Here is a 26,488-nt window from a genome sequence, read left to right as displayed (position 1 = left end):
ATATCACTGTACAAAAAGAACACTCAAAGCACTGTATGAGGTTTAACAGTCATAAAAATAATGTATTTTGCGGTGTATGATTTCTTTGACTCTAGGAAGGACAATGTGAAGACCATGGCTGACAGGGTCTTGTTGATGAGGGCTCAACTGAAAGCTAAGCTCCAAGCTCTGGGAACACCGGGCACCTGGGACCACATCACAGAGCAGATTGGCATGTTCAGCTTCACAGGCCTTAACCGTGAGTACAAAGACAATATACAGGGAGCAAATGTTTTTTTCACACACATACACAGCTCAGCACAATCAACACAGTCAATGAATAATTAAATCTGGTTCTGCTATATTACCTGCAGCCAAACAAGTGGAATATATGGTGAAGGAGAGACACGTCTATCTAATGGCCAGTGGTCGCATCAACATGTGCGGTTTGACCACCAAGAACATAGACTACGTGGCTGAGTCCATCCATGAGGCCGTCACCAAGGTCCAGTAGAAGACTACACTACCCGCACTTGTCAGTTCTTCCTCCTGCCGGGCCCTGAGCCACCTGATTCCAGTGAAAGTGTTTGTATCCAGCAGATTTCCTGGAGCAAACATAAACTCTCATTTGCACAAATATAAAGACAGCCCTCAGCTCACTGGCCCTGTTTCCTCTTCTTTTCAGTGTTTGTGCTAAGCTTGGCTAAACACATCCTGGACCTAAGTCTATCTGAATGCACAAATAAGAATTATTCCTTTAATTAATTGTGTTATAATTTGTCCCTGTTTTCTTCGTGTTGGTCTCCCACTTATAGTTGTGTGACGTCGCAGATTTTGTACATGTAGTGTACTATTAGTGTATGTGTCATTATTACCAGGACCTTTAAGAGGGTTAGGACATGTGTGTGTTACAATTACCTCAGCAGTGCTGACTCAACTGTCTAAAAATTTTTAATGTCATACTGTTATGAATCATCCATTCCAGGTGTTAATAACACATTTCCAATTTTATTTAACCTGCACTAATTAGCATGAATGATTAAAGGTTGTTAAGAGCACTGACCAAAACAGACTCAATGTAGCTTTAATTAGAGGTAGCAATTATAATAAATGTAATAGGTATTTAATTCCTCTCTCAGTGAAGTAGCAGTATTACGTTTACTGCTGGGTGCAATGTGAACAAGAGTTCTCAGGAAGATATTTTTTAACTTGAACTACGTAAGTTATTAATGATACCTTCTTCTGCCCAAAGGGGTTATACCATTAAATCACTTTTAATCTGTATTTATGGAGTGTTATTTCTAGTTTATGTTCAGTGAGCACAAATTGAAAACTATCCTAACTAATCTCTGTTCTCGGCTCACAGCTGAACATACTGTTTCTGGTTCTGTCAGGCACCTGCCAAGTGAACGTTGAGTTTGCACAGCGAATGTCTGTTGGTAGCACTAGTGCACTACTAAATGTAAGATCCTCATGTCAGTGGCACAAACGCACTAATTATCAACCAGCTTGTCTCTCCTTATAGACCTTCTAATGAGATGAACTATTCTAATAAAGAACTATAAATAGTATGTATGTGTTGTTGTAACCTATCTTGAAATTAATTTAATGATAACGTTTGTATTTATGCAACATCCTTCATAAACCCTTGTGCAAATAATTTAAAGTGAGTGATTCTAGAAAAACAATGCAGTGTACACACTTGATAGCAGTTTAAATTGGACAAATACAAATGGGGGAAACAAAAAGTACACAACAATAATAGTTTAGTCAGTTTATTAATATAGTAAGTATCCCTTCTGTGGAACATATGCTCTGTCTCTTGATGTCTTTGGGTAACATATGATCATCAGAATTTTACATTATAAAATGTAACCTTTTTTTATCGCAAACAAACAGTATATCAATCCTCAGAAATATAAATCTGTGTTAACAAACTGAAAATCTGTCAAAGCATTGAGGTGAGAGATATTCTGATTCACACAAATCCTCTTGCTCAGTCAGTTGTCAAATCAAAAGACTTCCCGTAGCGTGTTCTGTGTACATAGAGGGGTCAATGTGAATAGCTTGGCAGTGCAGTATCCTTATGTATTTTCATAGCCTTACAAGGCAGAATGAAATATGTCACTGAGTGTCCCAAAACCACCTGTGTGTGTGTGCGTGCATGCATGCGTGTGTGTCAGGAGGTGGTGGCTTGACGTCAGCGTGCGTCATATTGCTTTCCTCTTTCATGTATTTCTCTCTTGCAGCGTACCTGCCAAGATTTCACAACGCAGAGCAGCTCAGTCCAACCTGAGCTGCAGCTACCACTCACATTTTTAAAAAGGATCAAATAATGATTTCATCATTGCAGTAATCGATTATTTATAGAATAATGGCTTAATTTTTTCCTTCTATAAGCAGTGTTGTATGTCCTCAAACGGTATCTTCAGTAGACACAGTGACCTTTGACTCTTTCTGAAGTCCCCTTGTGTCGTAATAGCAACAGTTAAAACATGACAACTGCAGCCTTGTTGCAGTATTTATTGCACCTATTGCTTTTTCTCAACTTTAGCAGTTAAAACTTCAGGTTCATGTTAAAATCTACACTCACTTAAGATTTCAGTAAGTCACACACTGAGTGTAGATGGTACTGCAGACTGTTATCCTATTCATGCATCCCTTTACTTAAGCATGCATATGGAAAAAGAGGACTTTCTACAGGGGATAATTCTACAGTAAAAGCAGCAGAAACAAACATGCAAGTAGCAACTACTCTTTTCTCAAGAATACTCATATCCATCTGGATCCCGAAACCCTAAACCCCTAGCTTATTTTATATGGTGTATGCAGCTTTAGTAAAATGAACTGTAGAAAAGTGGCTAATATGGTAGCTAATGGTATGAAGTTGATTGCCCCTATACGTCCTACTGAATGCAATCATACAAAGGCTAATTTTTTTTTTCAAAGGTGTTAACATCAAGGGAAAGTGTGAATAAGTGAGGGTGTTTGCTTGATAGAAACACTAAAATTGTGTCATATACAGCTACATATGCAATGACAAGGGAATGCTTAAATGGGAAGACATACCAGACGTATATGTAGGACACATGCATTAGGATGCATTTACTGAATGTACAGTATGCATGTGTGTGTGTGGTAGACTATTACAGTTGGTAAAATGACTTAAATTGCTATGTTCAAATTACTTTTGGTAGTTCTAAAACTTCTATGTAAAAATCAGGTAAGAAATTGTGTTATTTCAAGCATTGGTATTTTTAAAATTGCGCATACCCCTCTAAACTTGACAAGAGGTCAGTGTATACAATAAGCTGAGAATTAATTTATGGCTTTTTCAAAATTGTGTTAATTTAATCTGGCGTAAAAATTGTGCTCTTGTCTTGTGGCTTCTTTTTTTTTTTTTTTGCCGATGGCTAGTGTGTCTGTTACTGTTGGCAGTAGGTGGCCCCCTTATGGCAACATTAGGACAGTTCCCTGTGCAAACAACATATTCAGCATATGGGAACTGCCTCATAATAATAACAAATGCATAATTAAAACTGTTGTATTGATTGTTTGATCAAGTAAAAGGTCGAAGCTGGCTCAGATATTGCCTAAGGACCTTGTTGGGCTCCAGATTGAGAGATCTTGTAGAGTCCAGATGGCTTAAATGAGATCAATGTTAAAGTTATGGATAAAGCTACCATCAAAAGGTTACCTGACGAGGTTTTCTCCATTTACTATAAAACCTGATGAAAACCTCCATTCAGTGTAAAGCTGGATAAATCCAATATGTTTAGATTTGTCCAATTTTTTTTTTTTCCAGATCTGTCCTGCTTATAGTCAGCAATCACTTTAAGGGTGTGAAGTCAGGCAGAGGTGGGACAGATTGTGCCAGTGGGGACCTGAGTGTAACTGGTGGCTACATCACATGAGATGGCTCAGTTTCCTGTGAGAGTTGTGTCAGAGCATGGAGGGAGTCTATGAGGGGAGTGGTTGTTTAGTAAAGAAAACCAGTGAATGATTAAGAGGAAGAAGCTTCATCCCTCTTCCTCAGTGTCACTGCGCTAGCTCGTCACTGTTGGTTGCTCTGAACCTTCCTCCAAACTCTTTTCTCCGTCCCGAGACTTTTTCCTCCTCTTGTTACCTAGAAACAGAGGAGAAAGGCAGGTCATTACTGGCTAAAACACCTGCCTTGAACTGTAGCTGCATCAGTTTTATCTTGCTTTGTTATGATTGTTTTTAAATTACCTCACACTTGCCATTAAGTGAAATAACGTCAGCAGCACTAAGCAACCCAGCTACTGCATCAAACATGTAAATTAAAGTAAATGAGTCATATCATATCTGAGCCAACAGCTGCATCTGGAGAATCTGCTCGGCTGAAAAGGAGTAGGTTGCAGCGAGGGACACGACCTGTTGCTAAGATACAACCGACACTGCTATGTCTGACAAAGAAGTTTGTTCATGTCTGACAGTTTGTGTGTGGGTGTGTGTTGTTGCATCGCTTGTTTGCGACAAATGGTTCACTCACTCAATTTACGCAATAGCTTCTTCCCAATGTTCTCCTCCGAGCTGGACAGAGACAGAGAGCTGATGAGGGGAGAGGTGGAGGGGTGAGACTCTGTGGGCACATCTGAAAGAGAACGTTTAAGAGACGAGAGAGTAGAGACAGGCAGATGGAGTAGATGGAGCAAAATAACCCCCAGACCTACAGTCATATGTTCTGTATACAGCCTACAAGATAAAATCAGTTACTTTAAAAGCATCAGTAGGAAAAGTGAGAGTGAGTAGAATGGGATTGCGAGAAGGAAACCACAACCATATCCCCTGGTGAGGAACGGTGTGTTTTGTAATGAAACCAAATGAAATATGACATGCTAAAATTAAGTGTGACAGTAGAAAAAGTAGAGAAGAATCATGAACTCAGCAATGTGACTCAGTAACGTGTTACACAGCAAAATCTATTGATATTATATTATAATAAAGCTAATATTAGTCACCATAAGCTAAAACGGTTTACCCATGGGGATTAAACTGTTCATTTGTAGGAGGAAGAATGTTATATTTTTCTTTAATCAATGTTTCATAATTCTTTGATGTAATTTAATTGCACAGCCTGACACCTTTCAAAGAAAAGCACTGGCATGCTTGTTCACCCTTATTTACCACCATGTTTTCTTTATACATTTTGCAACCTTTTTTTAACCATCTAAGTCAATGTAGTACCTTGAGTACTTATGAAACAAACAAACACAAAAAAAGGAAAAAGATTAAAGTCGCTGGACATTGTTTGCAGAGGAACCAACTGAAGGTCATTGTTGAGTTTTAACTGAGACAATAATCTAGGTTCCATGAGCCTTTTTTATACAGATGCATGTAGCAACGCTCACCATTGTCTTCATAATTTTCCGGCCGGTCCTCGTGGATGTAGGGAATATCATCCATGCGGAGGAACACGGTATCATTTGGACTCCTCTGCCCATCAGATTTACTGCCTGTGAAGAGAGAATTAGAACAATCAGACTTAGTCCAACTGCAAGTAGCCACAAAACAGCAGCTGGTTGTAGCTCAGCCTGTAGAGGGAGGTAGAGAACTGGCTATTAATCAGTCAGTGTTTTTTTTTTTTTTTTTAAGGGTCCAGTAAGAAGTTAAATACGACGGTCAGTTAAAAGTCTGAGGTTTTAATTCCATCTAAAGATGAGCTGCAACCAGTGGAGAAGATTTAACTGGTGAAATCTTTGGTGTTGTGATTTAACATAAAACTTGGTGGTATATAACTGGATTATACTTTTTTTATTGACGACCAACAGAACCATCTGTCCAGTGATTTTTATTAATGACACAAAAACACACAAACTGGGTGGCGTGATGCACACAGCGTAAGACAGATGGTATGTGGGAAATCCTTTAAGCCTTGAAACCAGTACAGATTGGTTGATGCCACATTTGCACCAGTTTTTCATAGGACTCGTTATTTACTGATATTCTAGACAAAAAAAATTAAATCATCAAATTTCAGGTTGTCTGCCCTGACCAGTCTATCAGATAGTTACATTAATCATGTATTGCTCCTGTCAAGCAGCTTTCTGGCCCCTAACCCACAAAGCACTCCAAACAGTGTGTTTGATCCTTTGAACCTTCTCTATTTCTTCCTTTTCAAAAGAACTCTCTACCACTCTTATGAATCCTGAAATTGATAGTGAGCCTCATGGAGCTAGATCGTCATTTACATTTCAGAGCTTTGGTGTTGCTCTTATCTGTAGAGACTACCAGTGAGTGCAAAAGTAGAATCCTGCCAGTGAGCAAGGGAAATGTTAAAAATAAACCAATGTATTTGAGAGGGAATGGAGGAGAGATGGTGATGTCAGGTACCAAAAGATTTTCATCCCACATGTTGACATCTAAAAGACATGGGAGGTCCAAACTAACAAACTTACGAACAATACGGTTTCTTTCATTGAGCTGGGAGGTGTTGCGAAGGCCACCGTGGGGATGGAGATGTGCAAGGCGTGCCAGCCCCAGTCGAGTGTGTGTGTGTGTGAGGGGGAGGGCGATGCTGTGTGAGCGGGCCTCTGGGACTGCAGGCCGCTCTTTAGCATCAGGGTCCACCGGGTCTGGTGTCTGAGGGGAGCTGTCCATCCTGGTGGCCATTAGAGCGTTCTGGTAGTGGTTCCTGGTGATCTGTTGGGATACAGAAAGCAAGTATTAGATCTGTGTGTGCATGTATGGCTGCCTTTATACCTTCTAACATGGACTGTATTGAAGAAAGGGGAAGGAGAGGTGAAGCGAGAGGGCACATCCATTATATAAGGCTCAAATATTCATGGTTGAAATAGACCTCAATTATCCCCAATGATTAAAGGAAAGAGGGTGTATGGAGAGGAGAGTGAGAGTCAGGATGTCTGTTTTCAGTCAGAATCAGGGATTAGGACATATCAAAGACAAACGCTGCAGCAGAGGAAGAGTTTGCATTTTCGGGAATTTTGAAGATTAAATGGAGGGAGTTTTAAAGTGCAGTTGCTTGATTGTGCTCCCAATTTATTTTAGCTTCACTGTGCAGGAAATTATACATTTAATTGAGATTAAAATAACAGCCGTCATTATGTTTTTTTCATAGTTTCTGTGTTGTGTGTTTAGTGTTTCATGTTTGTAACCTTGATGATCTGCAGGTCTATAAGCTGTCGGACTGAGTAGTCTGGCAAGTAGACCCCTCCTCCTGTAGTGAGCTGACCCACACTGCCCCCACTCAGTAATGAATCTGATTGGTTCAGACCACTGCCCCGAGAACTATACCTTGGACCTGAACAGAACAAAAGAGGGAAAACATTTCATACACACATCATTGCTATTGGGTTAAAAACTCAGAAAGGACAAAAAACGTTAACACCCCCAAATCTATCAACATACTCAATACTCAAAATACTTTAATTATATTTGTGTGTGTGTGTTCTCAGAATTAGAAAGTATTTTTTAATTCATAAAATGAGCATAAAAATGTATCCAAAACTATTAAAGTAAGTAAAGTAAAACACAAAAAAACAGCTCTTTTGAGATGTGATAATTCTGCAGCTGCGTAAGAGAAAATTCTGGATTCTTTAATGTCCTATGAAGGGATTTTCAAATATATAAACAACCACCGCAAGAAACAGAGAGTGAGAGAGAAAGTAAAGGTCGAGACACATCAACCAGATGGCTGACCCTCGGCAGAAACGGCAGTTGGACTGATCAGTCTCCCCGAGTTGGTCAAAAAAGTGCCTTGGAACACACCATAGCGACGAGACGTAATACGTATCCATAACAGCAGGCGGCGCTAATCTGTATTGTCTCCCCAAAATGAAAACCGGCAGCTGATTGGACGAAAGTGTCACGTGGGTCTGGCTTCTCCGGAAATTCAAAGCCAGACTGTCATGGCGGATTGTTCAGAATACAATCTCATATTGTACTCAAATAGTTCTTCTAACAAACTATTTCTATATCTGAAATTGAATGAAATGAAAAATAAACATTTTAAGCGAGAAATAGGCCATGCAGTGCTCACCCCGCTGATTATACATGTCAAATCGGCCAAAATGAAGGCCGACGGCCCTTCCGTTGGACGACGGCACGGAACACACAGAACAGACTCGAGTCACTGACCTCGCCAGACTGTCCGACGGCCGATTATTATTAAGATGGGCTTTCTGCTTGCTCCGCAGTCTTAGCTGGATTTCATTTAGGCCTAATCCTTTGCAGGTCATGTCCTTCCACTGGGAAATTCTCTAAAATCACTTCTTTTAATTACTTACTTCCCATGGCTGCTGCTGCTCTTGCAGGCTGACGCTATACAGACGCTGGGCGGGATTTAGTCAGCAAAAACACATCCACCACCACCAGCACTGCATTAGTTTTATGATTGGTATTGCTGAACTGTGCCTGTTGTCATCATCATCACCCTCATTGTGATTTTGATCTATATTGCTTCATGTGTGCACTTACTTACCAATAGGCAGGGGCGGGATGAGTGCTGGCATGCCATAATAGGAAAACGCTCCATTTTCAAAGCGGAGAGCCTCCTTTCCTATCTCTACCTCCACCCGTCCCTGCAACGTCAACACAGACATTTACATGCATTAGCTCTGAGCTCATGGTGTGACATACACACTGAATTGATCACTCATCTAATAGAGCCACAGAGGACATATGCAGAAAAACACTGAAATTATAACAACATCAAGCACAAAAGTGATTATAGCTTGCTTTTATAGTTCATCTGCAACTTCTGTCATTAGTTTTAATATTATTATCATCAGGCTAAAAAAACGCAGCAGTGGAGTTTGTGATTTACCTGCAGAATGAGGACAAAGTAGTCCACAGGTTTGTTTCTCTGGAAGAGGTAGTGTTGAGGAGCGTGTTTGTTCTTGGGGTTGAACTTGAGTTCCTGCACAACGCTGGGATGTTTGATGAGACGCAGCAAGATCTTCTCTGACAGGTGACACGGCCTAAAAGGCTCCACCTCTACAAGATAGTTGCACACAAACACACACACACACAAGAACACACCAAAACAGGAGTCAAAGAAAGAACACAGTGTTGCCTCTCACTGTGTACACCTACAAATACTAATGCATACAGTACATGCACACATGCATGAACACACATACAATGCTACCTGTTGCCAAGAAGCGGTGTGTTGCGAGCAGCAACTGGGGTGAGATCTTCACCTTCAGCTCATTTTCTGCCAGTTTAAAGATGGAAAAATCTTGCTGTTTCCTGTCGTGGTGGGATACTCGCCTTTTGGTCCGGTTATCAGCTACAAACGCATACAGATTGCAAATCATATAAGGTGCAAGTTATGCAGTCGGATTTCACATTTCATATATGCTCTGATAATAGCTGAGGGAGGGAAAGGTGTTACTCTTTCACTGATTTGGTTTGCCTTACCAGATAGCCACATAAATAAAGTATTGTTGGCACTAAAAGGAATTAGAAGCTACTTTAAGGAGCCGCTGATACTGCATACTAACAAACACTACTAGAAGCTACTTTAAGGAGCCATTGATATTGCATGCTAACAAACCCTACACATTTATTAGTAAGTTTATCTACAGCTGCAGATAGCTTGAGATGATCCACCTCTGATTGATAAATTGACTTATTCTCTGCAGTTGTGAGGAGCATTAAACACATTATATCCCATTACATAAACAGTAGCTGCAGCAGGAACAGCTGTATAAAGCTATAAATGCCTGAAGTGCAAAGTCTGGAGAGATTAGCTCCCCTGTGCTGTATATGCACACACATAATTATGCACATGCGGACACACACAAAACACGAGTTTATGAACACCAACGCAAGTGCGCCAATGACTGCTTCACAGACTGCATGTACTTAAATTTGTAGCACACTTCAAAATGTAATGTTCATGGTTTATGGGAGTTTTATTTTGTGGAAGTTATTTTGCCAATTGTGGCTTCGTAAATAGTAAAATTCAGTGAGTGAAATGAAAGCACAGACCAGATTAGATATTACATGAGGAGAGTTTGGCATTTGACTTCCTCTCTGTGGAGAGCATTTCCAGCCAATAAAAGATGAGTGGATTAGGGTATTATCTGTGAAACTGGGCCATTTATTCACATTATATTATGCATCAGCGAGGAGCTGGGAACAACAGGGGAGAGAACGTGGGATCAATAGTTTAATGAGAAAGCAGGAGAGGAGATGATGAAAAGGAAATTCCAATGTACTTTTAATGCTAAAATGCTAATATAAATATTACTTTGTACTGCATTCATGTTGAATTGAGCATTTCCCAGTGATGTTGTGGACCACAGAGCTGAACAAACTCTGTTAGCTGCTGCGACAAACTGAGGGAAAATCTATTCAGAGTGGGAGCTGGAAATATAATTAAATTGATTCACAGCTAATGCAACAGTTACTTTGAAAACTCTGAGCTTTATAATCAGTGTTTATGCATCATACATACTATACAGGTCTGTCTCATCCACAATCTCAGACTTGATGATCTCTTCTATGACATCCTCCAGGGTGACGATGCCCATCACTTCATAGAAGGGGTCTCCCTCACCTTCGCTGTTCACCCTCTGCACCACAGCCAGATGGGACTTACCTGTGTTCATCAGAAAACAAAAAGGGTGAGAAAAAAATGTTTTCACAAAGAGAGTTTATGCAAAAAAAAAACTGCCCATGCAATGGGTTGAGAGGCAACGTCTCTGGATAAATTCAAACAACATGAGTCAACAGCCTTCAACTGGATCTGTGCTGTCAAGATGAAAATCAGCATTAACACACCAGATGGAGCTGGGAGGCATTAAACACAGGAGAGATCTATCTTAGAGTTTGAATGTGAAGTAGTTTTAAGACACTTTGACAGTTTGGAAGACTTGGGCCCTTACGTAAACACTGAGATTACGCAAGCAGTTTGGGGATGCCTGCACGTGTTGCCTAAACTGTCCATGCTGCTGCCACCTCTGTTAAAAACACACACATGCACACTTTACACATCCATGAGCAAACCCAGCGCTCCCTCTCAGTAAGCGTTAGGCTGAACGTGACAAGCCTGCCTGATATAATGAAACCGCTCGCCAACAGCGTCTCCGGAACGGGCCAGTGACAAGAAAATAAACTTGCCACCACACTGGGCCATCACCAGCAGAGAAGAAATTACCATGAACACATTAACAAACCAATGATATTAGTTATACATATAGATGTTTCTAATTTTCAACTCACCAAAAATACAGATATTAAAAAAATAATGAATATGCTATAAATGTATTTAATAGAAATGTGTGCTTTGTCGTCATAACCGTCATTGTCACGGTTCTTCTTACGCCGAATAAGTTATCTAACCAAATTTATTACGATGTCACTGGAATACAGAATTCAACAGTCTCCGACCTTACTTCGAGCAAAATTTTAGATTTAGGGGATCACTGCCAGGGGATCAAATGCTTTAATCTACTGCAACAAGACCAAAACTAAATCCTGATTGACTGATGGGCAGCCGTCTCCAAACATGAAACTCTGGCTGTGTGAGATTGGCTGAGGTGACAAGTTTGTACTCAGCACTCAGGTCAACTTGTCTGAAGAGCTCAGGTGAGTCAGAGGTGGATTTGCCATCAGCTGCTGATGTGCCCTGGCACAGCATTACATCATTCATATGTTACATAATACTCGTGCAGAACGAGACGCGCACACACACACACACACACACACACACACCAGACTCACACAGGCAGACACACATGCCCAGGGCGAAACTGTGTCTACCATGGATGCCCCTTTTGCGGATGTTTCTGCTCCACCAGTTTCCCAGGCTCCTCTAGTCTATGTGTTGTTTTAGATTATAATGCGTAATATGTTTGCATATGATTGTGCATGACTGGATATTTGCTGTCTCTCTTTTCAGTAACCATTACAGCCATACAATACTATATGAGGGAATAATGCATTGTTTATCTTTCTGCAGCTATTTCTTTCTCCCTGTTTTACACACATACACACTCAACAACTTACATTGGCTGATGATTTTGCATGTGTTCAAAGTTTGGATTTATTTTGTGTATTGTTTAGTGTAGTATGTGGTTTCTTTATGATGTGTATGCAGGGGTGGAAAGTCACTAAATATTTACTCAAATACTGCACTTGAGTTACTTGTACTACTTTATATTTCTACTCCTCACCATTTCCATTTCAGTTATGCAGAACGGCCCCTGACAGTACCATAATAATACTGACAGGGGCTATTCTGCATAACTTTAATATAGGGAAGCACAATACCACTTTTTTTAAGTACAAGTACAAATAATTACATAGACTTGCCGATATAGTACCGTTATGAGTACTTAATAATACCATTACAGTTCTAACAATTACTTTGAAAACATGCATCAGTTTATGCAGTAGTTATTACAGTTCTGTTTCTCCATCTATCCGACTCTGCCAGTGGTTATGGTGTCTGGAAAAGTGAATCTGCAGGCTACCTGTAAGCTACGCTGGGTTTTTAGCAACAGACTGTTGCATGTACTTTAATACTTCAAGTACACTGTTGATAATACTTGTAGAATTTAAAATGCAGTACTGGATGTGGTGTTGCTACTTTGAATTCAGAAATATGCTTCAGTACTTCTCCAAGCATGGATGGAATATATTACCCCAATGAATTGAAAGATTTACAGCAGATGTTGTGTTGCTCATAAACCTTTCCTGCTGTGAAAGCATACATGCATAAAGTCAAGAGCCTTGCTTCCTGTATGAAAGGTAAAAAAGATTTTTGTATGCATTTTCCCCTGTACAGCGTGTTTGCAGTCCTCCTTTACATTTCTTTCTTCACTGTTGACATTTCCATAAGTTCCTCTAATAACACAGACCTCAGGCCAGGTCTCAGCCCATCACCCTTCTCAGTGAGACGTCCCCACAGCTCCCAGCCAGGCTTCCTGAACAACAGGAGCCAGTAATCCATGAGAGCAAAGAAGGAAGGAGGGGAAAGGTTGGAGCTGAATTATTCATGGTTGCTCTGCAGGTGGCGACGACCTACAGAGTGAACGAAGCTTCAAAGTCACAGAGGGCTGACAATTAAGGTGCACACAAACAATCTAAAAGTCAAGCCTGATGTCATCTTTTTGCCTAACCTTATCTATAAATAACCCAATGTAGCCACACACAGGGTCAGACAGGGGCCCATCATTTGTGTCAGACCAAAGCTATCCTTTATAATCCTGAACAAAATAAAGCTGTAGTAGACCTCTTGACCTGTAAATGGCAATGTAATGTATGACCCTGCCAAAGTCACCACAGTGTCCCCTTTCACATTCTGATCGGACAACTGCTGCCTCTGATCAACATCTACTGAGCTGTCTTTGTCAATGAAACAGATTTACATCTTAATTCCCCCCCCCCCCCCATAAGCCAATGCCAATGGAATCCTTACATAATAGCCATTCCAGTAGCCTCTCATATGTCTCAATTTTACCTTGTGACACCATCGTTGGAGAAGTTTGAGCTGTTCACTGCAGGGCATCAATTCAGAGTCATATTCAATGTTATCATCGCGACTGAATGGGGTCCCTGGGGAGAGGCAACACACTTATGCTCAGTAGTGAACGGAGGCCTGTGTATGAGGGAATGCTGTAATACTGCGAAATTATGCATTTATCAGCAAAGATGCTTATCAGACAAAAGAGGTGTGAGTCAGAGAGATAGCGATTATATCCATTGCTTCTACTGCCATTCTAGTGAGGGCAAATGCTAAATTCCTTTTTGACATTACAGTAAAGTGTGGATCTGATAACCGATACACATGGCATACTATGAAAAGGGGAAACAAGCAGGGCTGGTGGGGTCATATAAAGTTCACAGTGTTGTTCATGGGAAAATGACTTACCACATACTTTCTTTGAGATAACCCCATTCTGGTCCTTGGCCTCTAACTTCTGGCTGAACCAGACTCACTGTGTGACACTGTATCAGATTTCACATATGGCTCTCACTGCTTTAGGGATCAAAGGGCTTTACTGGCAGGCCCACTGTGAGCCAATGGACCTCTGCATACATTTGACTTCTGCACTGAAAACTTGGTTTTTAAATGCACAGTCACTTCAAAAGACATTTACCTCCTATGTGGCAGGAGGTAGCCTTGATACCTTTCCAGAACATAGTCTACGTATGGCGCATCACACGCTCAACACTGACTTCTTACTCAGTTCTAAGTTATGAAGGCAACAAAGGAGTACTTGTGAGACCTGACCTGAGACCTAAGTGGCGTTACCTCTCTTAAATTCCTCCAGCATCACATCCAGCTTGGTGTCACTGAACACGCAGTGCATGGGGTGGTTGTAAAACTGAGTAATTGTTTTCAGAGGAGTGCAATCGTCAGGATCCACGAAGGCCAAGTCTTTGACAAACAGGATATCCACGATGTTGGACCTCTCGTTCTCGTAGACCGGGATCCGGGTGAAACCGCTCTGCATCACGTCCGACATGGTGCAGAAGTCCAGCACGGCGTCCGAGGACAGCATGTAGCAGTCTGACAGCGGGGTTAGCACGTCCTCTACGGTCTTGGTCCTCAGCTCCAGGGCTCCCTGGATGATGTTCAGCTCCTCTTTGACCAGGTCGTGGTACGGATCTGTGACGCGCAACATGGCCACCAACTTCTCCCTGGTATAAAAGTTGCTGATCTCTTGGTGCAGCATGATGTCCAGAATCTTAGAGACTGGGTAGGCGATGGGAAAAAACACTAGCATCAGTAAGCGGGTCGCGCAGAGGGTCTTGGAGGCGATGGCGAGGCTGTGCCTGGACGCGAGTGAGTGAGGTAAAATCTCGCCGATGAAGAATATCCCCAAAGTGCACGAGGCAGATGAGAGAGCAGTCATTCCTAAAATCTGGCACATCCACACCACAAAGCATGTATTTGTAAGCACGTTGCCCAGCACCACGGTGCATAGGATGTAGTTCCCATGTTTACGCACTGACTCTATTTTCCGTGCGTATTTCTGCTCTTTCTCTGTGCCACTGTTCTGCAGGACCCGCAGCTCCACCGGGTCCAGAGCCAGCATGCTGATGTTCAGACCGCTGCAGAGCGCAGACAGACCCAACAAGAGTACCGAGACACCCGCCTGGAGCCAAACATCTGCCTGTGGAGGTCTCTCCACTACCGCCAACCAGAAGTCTTTGGTGCTGAAATGCTCCCATTTCACTCCATCAAACGCACACATGGAGTAGTATTTGATCACATCCCCTCTGCGCAGGTCTTTAGCGAGCAGCTCCACCAAAACTGAGTTGAGACTTGAGGTGGATCTGAAAGAGCCCAGCAGCTCGATGTCTGAACTCCGGGCATTCTCCTCTTCACACGGATTCCCTGTTGACCAGAGCCGCCTCTCCGTGTCCCCACTGTCCCCACCTGGTTCCTCTATAAACGCGATCCACGGAGCGGCAGGAGCGGCGTCAGGTCTGCCGCTGACGTTCAGGCTGTTTGGAAGTTCCGCAGCTGGAGATGCGGGGTAGTAAACCCTCAGCATGAAGCGAGTCCCCTCGATCGCCCTCAGCATCCCATCCTGCACGGACAGCTCTCCGCCCTGGGTGTCTTCCGGTCGGACGCCGAGCAGCGCTGCTGCCGGGGCCGGCAGAGAGGAGAGGGTGGCGGTGAGAAAGAGGAGAGAGAGCTGGCGCGGATGCAGGATGCAGCAGAGAGCATCCGCAGCATCCGCAGCCATCATGCTGAATGAACTACTGAAGGACACGCAGAACTGGGTCACGTGGTCTGCGGATAGGATGGATGGAGCAGCAGCTGGGTGGCCATATCAGAAGAGGATGGGTACGTTACAGAGAGAGAGAGAGAGAGAGAGAGAGAGAGAGAGAGAGAGAGAGAGAGAGAGATAGAGAGAGAGGAGTTGTGCACAAGAGTCCTTAAATATACATGACAATCCGTGACGTAGGCCTGTCTTATTTGCTTTCTGCCACTTTCTAAAAATAGAAGGCAGGAAATGCCCAGCCATTAATAAATAATGTGATACACACGCGACCAAGCACAAATCACACTTGCAACTGTAGAAACCCCTTAATAGACTAAATATCCTATTACAAATATTTCACAAAAAGATACCAAAGCAAACATTGAACTATTGTGATGAGGAAAAACACATATAGGCCTACATTATGTAGAGGCTCGCCACAAACATAATTTAGACCATATACAGCATATCGCCGAGTTCTGATGAACACAATCTTAAAGTTTATTTATGCGGCAATATTAGTTTGGGAGTCGCAAATATATGCTGCTGTTGCTGTTTTGATGTATCCACTAGATGGCAGTATTATCACCTGTTTCAGTGCAGTCCATTCTGTAGTAGTAGGCTATTATACATGAAGTCTAGTAGACCTCAGACTTCATACACGGCATGACGTGTGTGATTTATTTTTTTGTCATCAAATAACAGTTTTGTTTTCAGAATTTGCGTCCCTTAACAAATAGAATAATTGTTATAATCTCTCAACACATTTTTAGAAGAATACATTTTGATCGTGCACCTTTAAAATCACACCAAAAACCTGTAGAAATGTTAATATTAAGATTAAATATGAATTCAGATTCAGGAAAATAGGTTATCATTATCACAGTCATTAGTTGTCGCACATTGATCAGCTGCTCTTGAAGTGAAGCACTCATACAGCAGAGTTCAATGGCACTTTATTAGCGTGTCGCATTTAGTAGGAAGGTGAGAACTGGGTCCTGTCAAGTCTTAAACACTTCCACGCTCTCTCTGCTCTGCATCAGTCACACATCCACCATACCATTTGGAAAAAAATACCTTGTACACAAGAAGAAAAACAATCTTTAATTTTGTCTTGCCTGCATCGGATATAATCTACAAGAGCACTATCATCCAATTTTAACATTTCACATAACTTCGGACAAAAATATGTTTTAGTAAATTTCTTTCCCACTGATTAAAAAAAAAATCTAACTTAAAAAAATGCCGGAGAATGTAGGCTATTCTAAAAAATTAAAGCTGCACTTTCCCTCGTATATAACGTATTTATGTTGATAGGCTATATGTCGATGGTAATAATAATAACAGAAACACACAGGCCAAATAAACTTTAAAGAAAGAGAATAGATGAATAGAAGCAAATAACTCATAATGCTCTACAGAACATTTCTGCGTATTTGGCTAAACATATTACTTTCTCTTAATGGCAGTTGGTCGGTATGTGTGAGTTAATCCATTTCACCATACAATTCCACAGTGATAGCCTGCTATTATTCCTGCTACTATTACAGTGTCACAAATCCATAATAATTAGCCTACTAAAAATAAGCGTGGGTATCCCTAACGTAAAATCAAAGTCAAATCAAATTCCACAATAAACACTAAATTTAATCAACACTGATAACAAAATATGTTTTGCTTGTCCGAAGAACAACGCAACTGAATATTCCCACTGAACATGTGTCACATGAATAAGAAGGTTTTCGTTCAATCAAATAATTACATTCCAAACAGGCTGCTGGAATAAATTGGAACATTGCCTGAACCTACGTTTAAAACTACGGATCTTATCTTTATATCTTCTCTTTTTTTCATGTAATTACTTAAAATATTCCGGCCAGCTAAGTGTGTGCAGTGATGGTGCTACTTTTACTTATTTTAAATCTGAGCCTCAGCTCTGTCTAGAAAAAAATTAAAAACCTTCATTTCAATAGTTCCTCAAACCCTCGATCACTAAAAGAGGTCATCCTAATAAAGCTGGTGCAACAGTTGTCGATAGAACATAATCACACAGACACACATGTAATTTCCTTTTGAAATATTATACAACTATATTGATGTTTCGATAGGGTAAAGTATTTTTTTTTTTTTTTTTTTTTTTTTTTTTTTTTTTTAGAAACTATCGGTGACATGCCAGATGTGTCATAGCACAGTTTAATATTTAACAGCCAATTCAATAACTCTAGCCCGTAACCTATAAATATATAAAATTTAAATACCTTTCTATTGAAAATAAAAACGTGGGTTATATTGAAACCACATGTCTACTATGACGTCTAGCTGAGCCAAAATTACAACATGAAGCAACAGACTCTTGGATTTCTGCTGATCTGCTGAAAGGACGGATAAAGAAGAAAAGATGCTGCAGGATTACTGTTTATGCTGGTTTCATCTTTGTATCACAAGTGTTTCTAAAGTGTATCTGCACTCAGGAGTGACTCTAAACTGCACCATTTGCCTTTCCGCGTTTAGTTGAAGAATTATCAGAATAGTTTTTACAGATGCGTCATTACTAAACACAGTCTGCTGGATGCTTTTAATGCGTTTAATGGGAACTTTCGTGCGTTAAACATGAAAAGTTAACACCTTAGATAATTTTGAGGTTTATTGTAGCCTATTCGTGAGTAGGTGTTGTAGGCTGGCATGAAAAGATTAAACCAGGCAATCGGTACATTGACTTCTTACGTAGTTTGCTGCGCATCTGTTAGACAGCAGTGACCTTAAACGACCACTTCTCGCAACACTGACCGCTGGAGGAGACTTCATCGGATAAATCAAAATAGACTACACTTAAGTGTTTCTTGCTCACCAGTGCCCCCAAAACATCTTGATCAGTCATATAAAGAGTTTATAAATGTAGAAACTTAAATCCCAAATTGGTTTTGAATGTTTTTGAAAATGGGCCAAACTGTTCATGTTGCCATTTCCAAATGTCATTGATCTTTTAAAAAAATGCAGTTGTTTGTCAAACAATTTCAGCACCTACAGTACCCAGGAACATGAGATATCCTGTTGACAAGATAGTATCTTTTCTCTTTTTGAAGAATGTCTTCTTTTGTTCTCTTGGACTGTGTAGCCTGGAGAGTCTATAGGCCTAACATCACTTTTCTGTAGGAATTTTGAATTTTCAATGTGTCTGCACAACATGGCTTACACATTTTTCAAACTAGAAAGCCTTTTCATCATCATCATCAGCATCATCATGATATCAACCTAATAACATGTGAATATGCAGAGCTATTTGTTGATTCTGAGCACTCTTTGAGTTTCAATTTATTGCTGCATTTAAATTTGGTTTTCTCCAAAATATATTTCGATTGTTTTACTAATTAACACATGATTTAAGAAAAGGATTGATGATCATTTCATCAGAAAACACTCCTTTATCGTCAATATTTAGAAGAAAATGTGTCCTCACCTCTTAAGAACTACTTTTGAGCAGTTTGTACTCGTACCTCAGAGAACCTTAGAGGGGCGGTGCTGTCTCCTGTCCTCCTCCCAGCTTCTGGCTCTCGCAAACGGGAAGGCTGGCTCGGGGCGTGCGCTCTTGTGAGCAGCTCCCAAAAATACTCAGAGGGGCGGGGGGCAGAAGGGGTGAGACAGCTAGACAGGAAGACAGATCCAGATCGATGAGACCGAGGTAAAGAACCACAATTGAACTTCGCGGCAGCACAGTTTGTTTAGTTGTTATTCTTCTTCTCACCTTTAAGCCTCATTGCGCGCACTGATCCTCCTGCTCTCCAAACCAAGAAGATGCCCAAATCCTCACCGTGCGTATTCCCATGGTCCTCCCTGTGGCTGGCATCTTTGGCTACTTTGGTCGTGCAGTCGGTGCTCTCTTCCTCGTACTCTTCTTCTTCCTCCTCTACATATCCGAGAACTGCAGCCGGTGGGAAGCGACCGGGCTTCATGGAGAGGACGCTGGTTCTCCTGGATGTCAACACCCGCAGTCCGATCAGAGTCCTCAACGACAACTTCCTTTCTTTGCAGCTGGACCCGTCGATCATCAAAGACGGTTGGCTGGACTTTCTGAGGTACCAAAGAGCTTTTCCTGTTCACCAACAACATCGATCATTGGTGTCCACCTCTAAAATGTTGGTGGCTCTTTTATTCATTACGCACGCAGCCACGTTGTCTGAATTGCCATAGAATGAGCCAGCACGTCCACATTACTGAATGTTTTTTTAACTACTGGCAAAGTCCAAACTGATCACATCATTTAAGAAGAGTGAACGATTGGTTCAAAGGCTATCCATTTCGGGTTTATTGCTGTTAGAGTGCATATTATACTGTATCTGTACACAGATAGCCTGATGTGTAGATTAACATTAGACAAAATTGTGTGCCCCTTACCCGTCTAGTCTACAATGCAAAATGTCACTTTCACAAGTCATTACATCTAGTTTCGAGGTTTTATTATTTTCCCTTCAAACAACTAAAATCCAATTTCACTTGGGTCCAAGGCCACTCGTGTTGTTTTAATGTTCCTTTAGAATGCATGGTGAAATTCTGATTTTCATTCAATTTTGTGACTTTTCACCTCAGTGCATTTCTCAGAACAGTCCAAATATCATGACGCACATTATGAGACTCTAACCTCCGTCACTGACACATGTTTCGACCATGGATTATGAATCATGACATTTTAAAATTCCAAACTTGGCAAAATAACTCATCAATAATGTTTACACTAAACTTTAGACTGACATACTGACTCATCATGTGCTGGATTTGATTTCAGAAAATGTTATTTAGTCTCATTGTTTAGTTCAGCTTCTAAATCACATTGTATCATGGTCTGTATCATATTTATCATATGATCTACAGAAGATGATAGGGCTAAGCATTACATCAATTTGTAAAGTGCATTTCATAATCTGGAAACCATTTTCCAACTAAAAGTGAGGATCACTACTCTGTGCCCAAGTCTTCCCCTCAAATAAAAGAAAACAGTTTAATTATTTTACAATAAAGTCATGGGGACATTTTTAATTTTAAATTCCACAACATTACACACCATTCTCTCTGTCACACAACCTCCTTTAACTTTGTTCTGGGTTAGTTGTTTATTGCTCAATCCTTTTATAATAAATATATTAGGCCTTTATATATTTACCTTTATCAACTCCAATTTGAGTAATGTTTGATTAGGCTGAAACAACCTAAACAACAGTCTGTAGGCCTGTCGGCCGTAACTTTATGCATCTTCCGTCATTTTATTGTGTGGAGATCAAGCCGACTGCCACGTAGGCTGTAAAGGAGAAAGTCAGTGATTTGCAACAAAATAACAGTCCTCCGTATACGTTTATAGGTTTTTCGAAACATTAAAACTTCATATGCACTAGATATTGACTTTTGAATTGTCACCTACACATTGCCATTTTTATGCTGCATTCATTGTTTCAGGTTCGAGATATCTATTCTAGTAAAGTATTATATATAGCCTACTATATTTGTTATCAATGAATGAATTTTATATATATATATGTGTGTGTATATATATATATATATATATATATATATATATATATATATATATATATATATATATATATATATGTATGTATATATGTGTGTGTGTGTATGTGTTTGTGTTTCACTTGCAGAAAGCATACACAAAATAGCTCAGCTTTGTTTTGTTCGTGACAGTTGAATATAAAGGTAGCAGTTACTCCTTGTTTCTGTTGGTCTTTATAGTCAGTCCTTCACATTTAAAATAGCGTAGAGTAAAACCTCCGAACGCTACGTATGTGTTTTAATCCGTCGTTCCACAGGTTACACTGTACCTGCTGCAGCTGCTCCCTAATGCTTTTTTTCCTCAGGATGACGGATAATGTTGAAGTTGCCTGTTTCTTGGGCCCGCTGATGTTAAGGAGAAAAACTGGGCAGACGTTTTGTGATAGCCCTGTACGTGGTGCCTTAACAGCCACGACAAAAATACTTAATTTGTATCCATCTGTGTTAGGCTATCTGTTTTCATATGTGGAAATAGTAATATAAAATGTAGTAAATTTAGTGGAATTAATATTCATCGTTTTTTCTGGTCCCCCTTATGACCGTGATTATAAATTATAGCCACACATACAAAGCATTTTAATAACGCACAGACCCTGTACGTCATGTTAAATGAGTGTCATTCTGGCTTATGTGTCTGCAGCTCCAAGCGGCTCGTGACCCTAGCGCGCGGCCTGTCGCCTGCCTTTCTGCGTTTTGGCGGAAAGCGGACCGACTTCTTGCAGTTCAACAACCAGAAGAACCTCGCCAAGTTTAGAGGGCCGGGGCCAGACTACTATCTGAAGAACTACGAAGACGGTGATTAGACACGACATTTCTCTTCGTCTACTTGTCTTGTTGTGTATTTTTGACGGACTTTTACAGGATGCGTAGATGTCTGTTCCCGTGTGTTTCCTCTCTGTCAGAGTTCATTTTAGTGCAGAATTATTATTTCCTCCAAATGCCACGTATATTTATTTTACATAGCGTCCATTTCCTTGTAGAATAGGTAGGCCTACAGTATGTTGCCAGTTTATAAGGGGCACCTAGCTTAAATTTACACCGGCCCTAATTAATCCTACCTTCACGAGGGTTGGTATGTTCAGTGTTTGATACAACTTTTTAGTGAGATGCTTTGTAAAATTTACCCTAATAAATGGGTTGGACAAAACATCAGAAACAACTATCACAATTGGCTACAATTTAAATGCACGTCAAAATACCGCCTCCAAAATGTAGCTCTATATATGGCACTAAGGATGCTGTTTTTGAAACATTGACTTGATATAACACACATTTGTATTACTTTTCAACAGAATATTTAAAAAAACATCTGTTACAAATAACATATTCTGTTCTGTTTTTGTAAAGTGACAAATGTGTTTTTAAAATGACAACCTTTTAGGTTTCAACAGGTGGTCATGGTTTTACTTGCAAATTAAAACATGAAGGAACTTGTGATACATAATATGTTTTGATGAAAATAGCAACATCATTTTGACATTGTTCAAATTCATGACAATAATATTATTAAAGTAGCACTCATTTCTTTCATCTATGCCGACTTGCAGATATAGTGCGCAGTGACATTGCATTGGACAAACAGAAGGGCTGCAAAGTGGCCAACCATCCTGACATAATGCTGGAGCTGCAGAGGGAGAAGGCTGCCACAACACAGCTCGTCCTGCTGAAAGAGCAACTGTCCAACATCTACAGCAACATTACAATAACAGGTAGGAGATCACACACACACACACACACACACACACACACACACACACACACACACACACACACACAGATTTTGGGGCTCATATCCTAAGAAGCATGCTATCCATGTTCAAATACCATAGTCTAGTATGGACATTTTGGGTCATGCACGTTCATGCAGATGCCTATGTGCACTCACACATGGTTCAAAGCATGCCAATGTAAACCATCAGCTTTCAAAATGACAAATGTAATTTGTAAAAGAGGAATGTGGGGATGGATAGAGGAGTGCAGCAGTAGAGGCTAGTAAACAGAGTACTGACATTTTCACTGGTTACAGTTAACTCAATCTGACCGCAGAAGGAACTCTGGAGTCCTGATTTTGGGTGGGCTGCATTTCTTATCTGTTACAGTGATTGACTCGGGTGGAAAAGAGGAACTGCAGGAGAAGAGAGTAAATGAGGGATTTGTCTGTTAAAATTTACTGCAGTTTTTGGATGTATTGTAGTGAGTGAGTGCATAAAAAGATGGAGTCAGTGTCAGAAATGATTGGTAAACACTGAGTGGTTTTAGGAGCTGAGAAGTAAAAGTAAATTGGTTGGTTATTAAGGTTATAGAGCATACTTTGAACTTAGAAGACCAAAGTAAAGATGGAAGAAAATAAAGGAAGTAATAGTAAAATACAAAATGTTTAACTCTAATCCCTGAGCAACACAAATGGAACTGAATCATAAGAAGAATTTAACTAATGCTATTCCAAGTCTTTACTACTCTGTTGCCTATTCATACAGAAATACACATACTTCCTATCTTCTTTAGCATCTTGAAAAGACAGTAGGTGGGGAGTGTTTCTTGGGTGGGCAGCACTTTTTTTCTAAAAAAGAGAACCATTCAGAAAGTAAGTCTTGAAAAATAATTTCAACCAAAGAGAATACATTAATTTGTTGTGCTATCTGACTGGGAGTAAGTAAGGGAGTCAGACCTGTAAAGCGTTTAAATGGTTAAAAGTTTATATTAATGTACACAATCCGGTGTTCACTGTAAATCTAGAGAAATATGAACTATTTGTCCATGCATTTTCAAAAGACTGATGAATTGCGTAAAACAAAGAATCCAAATCTACCTCAGGTGAACCCAGTTGGATCTGTCACTAATATATTTGGTTATTATACACACAGAACCAGTGGCCTCACATGAGTGGGTTTGCAATGTGTTTTCCATGTTTTCAGAAGGTCTCGCTTCCCTGGAGTGTTTTGCCGTATGATGATTTATGTGAAACAACATCTATTGGCTGCGTATCTCCAGATACTCTCAAGTGCAACAGTCAAAACATGGCCTTGTTGCATTTATCAAAGTAGGAAAATACATAGAAGACGTATTTGGACCTGCTCGTGTGAGGGGTGAGTTCACAAGTTCAGGAGCCATGTATAATTTGGTTCTAAAAGGCATTATGACCCTTACATTCTTTAATTTTGTAGACACAGGAACGTCAGGATATTCCATGTAGGGCCAGCATTTTCAAATGTTCACATTCGACTTTGTAGTTTTCATCAATCAAACATATTTTTGATCAAGCATGCTGATAGTGATTATGTGATTATATTTTTGGGTTGTTTTTAGATGGTGATTACATAAACAACATTTTTTAGAAACCGCACAGGCAGAAACATTATTAATGTGGATATGATAGCCATGCAGGTAGATACGTGCATGGTTTATTTCATTCAGCAGTCATATAAGTACAGAAAATGATATTGCGTGACTATCATACTACCTGTAAAACAGGCAAAACACAGTATTGAAACTACCTTACAAAACTACAATAACCCAGACAATATCTAGTCCTAAATTAGTTATCATTATTATCTTAATTGTTGTATATTTGTAAAAATAAATGTAAACTAATAAAACCATGGTAGATACAACTAACCTCTGTTTTACACATGTGGTATAGCGCTATGTTTCTCAAAATTTAGACCACGTTTCCCATAAACCCTGCTGCTTCCTAACCTGACACGCCAGATGGTTTGTTACACAGAACCATCTGAGTTGTCATTGGAAACTGTTTGGAAAAGGACAGGCACTTAAAAAATACTTGGCAGGTAATTGGATAAAGCATCTGTCAGTCTATCAGTCTATCATTAGCAAACTTCAACGAATCAGATCAACAAACCACTTGAGCGAGATCTTTTTCATCAAAGAAAGCCATTGGTGCCTTTCTTTGCTCTTCTTTCAATGAAGAAATATTTAGGGATTATTGTTGTATGAATCTATACATTGTTTTTTGGGAAAACCCTGCATAGTTTACCTTTTAAGCTTATTCTACTCTTATTAAATTACTTTGGTTTAAATTCCTAAAATTGAAATGTAAATATTTAAACTGACTTCACAGGTGGCAATATGATGAAATATAAGTTGAAAATATTGATGCAATAAAAATTTATGGTGATAATGAATCACAACTGAATGTTATTTTCCCCCACCCTTGCACCATTTTAATGATTGATTAGGACCCTATGGACGTTTTGTCTTCTTAAATGTGAACTCCTGGTGTGATGGTTCCTATTAAGGGGTAGAAGTGGAGTTGAGAGACAGAGCATGGCGCCTTTTTGTTTTTGAGCAGGTGCCATAGTTATTATCAGACCGGTTGGCTGGGAGTGGGGGATGAAGCCAAGCAGAAGGACTTTATTTACCCAAAGCTGATTTACTGTGAAGTGTTCTCACAGAGACGCTCATTCTTTCCAGCAAAGACACAAACTGCAGGTTTTCCTGGGAAATGCTGTTCAAAAGTCTGAAGGATATTTTTCCAAGATTATTTGTGAAGGTGGAGAAACTTTTCTTTGTATGGTACAAACAGTTGTCCGTGGTGGAATCTAACAAATAACTATATCTAAATAACTCACCTGGATAAGCACTGATGACGCTAAAAAAAGAGAGTGTGAACATGTTTGCACCATGGTCTTATTAGTACACTCACTTGAACTCCAAGCATGTTGTGTAAACTAGAATCTGTGCAAAGACCTTACATCTCTGTGGTTGAGAGTAACGGGGGTACAGAGGCACTAGGGATGTGTGTTTAAATATGGTCTGGTAACAATCAGCCGTGTGTGTGTGTGTGTGTGTGTGTGTGTGTGTGTGTGTGTGTGTGTGTGTGTGTGTGTGTGTGTGTGTGTGTGTGTGTGTGTGTGTGTGTGTGTGTGTGTGTGTGTGTGTGTGTGTGTGTGTGTGTGTGTGTGTGTGTGTGTGGGGTAGGTGTTTAAAGGACCTTTAACAGTCTCGCTCCAACCCTTTCCACTCACCACTGTCTGACCTTTGACCTAGGCTTGTTAGAGCTATCAATAATGGGGGCCACCACACACACACACACACACATACACACACACACTTTCACTTGAGAAAATACCCCAAGCAAGGAGACAAGGTCAGGGTCAGGATCATCTCATGTCTCTCATATCCCTCCATCAGGCATCACTTCTTCAGTTCTCTCTTCTTTTCCTCTGCCTCCATCACTTCCATCTTCTCCACAACTTAAGACCTCTCCCTCATTTTCTCTCTCA

The 26,488-nt window shown here is 40.3% G+C and overlaps 3 protein-coding genes across 8 annotated transcripts in view; 2 read left to right on the top strand and 1 right to left on the bottom strand.

Moving 5' to 3' along the window:
- Positions 1-1,550, top strand: part of got1 (glutamic-oxaloacetic transaminase 1, soluble) — a 32,741-nt gene extending 31,191 nt beyond the window's left edge. For all 5 annotated transcript variants that reach the window (XM_028603057.1, XM_028603060.1, XM_028603059.1 and 2 more), the window contains 2 exons: positions 96-238; positions 354-1,550. In XM_028603057.1, coding sequence (XP_028458858.1) covers positions 96-238; positions 354-493 — 283 coding nt within the window. In that variant the 3' untranslated portion in view covers positions 494-1,550. The remainder of the gene's footprint in view (positions 1-95; positions 239-353) is intronic.
- A 2,230-nt stretch (positions 1,551-3,780) lies between these two features.
- Positions 3,781-15,692, bottom strand: cnnm1 (cyclin and CBS domain divalent metal cation transport mediator 1). Its single transcript, XM_028603827.1, has 10 exons — positions 14,228-15,692; positions 10,424-10,567; positions 9,110-9,250; positions 8,786-8,955; positions 8,441-8,540; positions 7,116-7,261; positions 6,399-6,642; positions 5,352-5,456; positions 4,493-4,594; positions 3,781-4,105 (listed from the first exon to the last, which is right to left on the bottom strand). Exons 1-10 carry the CDS (start codon positions 15,672-15,674, stop codon positions 4,026-4,028), a joined length of 2,679 nt encoding a protein of 892 aa, XP_028459628.1. The 5' UTR covers positions 15,675-15,692; the 3' UTR covers positions 3,781-4,025.
- A 3,633-nt stretch (positions 15,693-19,325) lies between these two features.
- hpse2 (heparanase 2) overlaps positions 19,326-26,488 on the top strand; it is a 54,236-nt gene continuing 47,073 nt past the window's right edge. For both annotated transcript variants that reach the window (XM_028603829.1, XM_028603828.1), the window contains exons 1-3: positions 19,326-19,762; positions 21,886-22,040; positions 22,793-22,954. In XM_028603829.1, coding sequence (XP_028459630.1) covers positions 19,482-19,762; positions 21,886-22,040; positions 22,793-22,954 — 598 coding nt within the window. In that variant the 5' untranslated portion in view covers positions 19,326-19,481. The remainder of the gene's footprint in view (positions 19,763-21,885; positions 22,041-22,792; positions 22,955-26,488) is intronic.

Source organism: Perca flavescens, chromosome 17 (assembly GCF_004354835.1).
Source record: "Perca flavescens isolate YP-PL-M2 chromosome 17, PFLA_1.0, whole genome shotgun sequence".
Lineage (NCBI taxonomy): Eukaryota > Metazoa > Chordata > Actinopteri > Perciformes > Percidae > Perca > Perca flavescens.
This window is presented reverse-complemented; position numbering and strand designations above follow the sequence as displayed.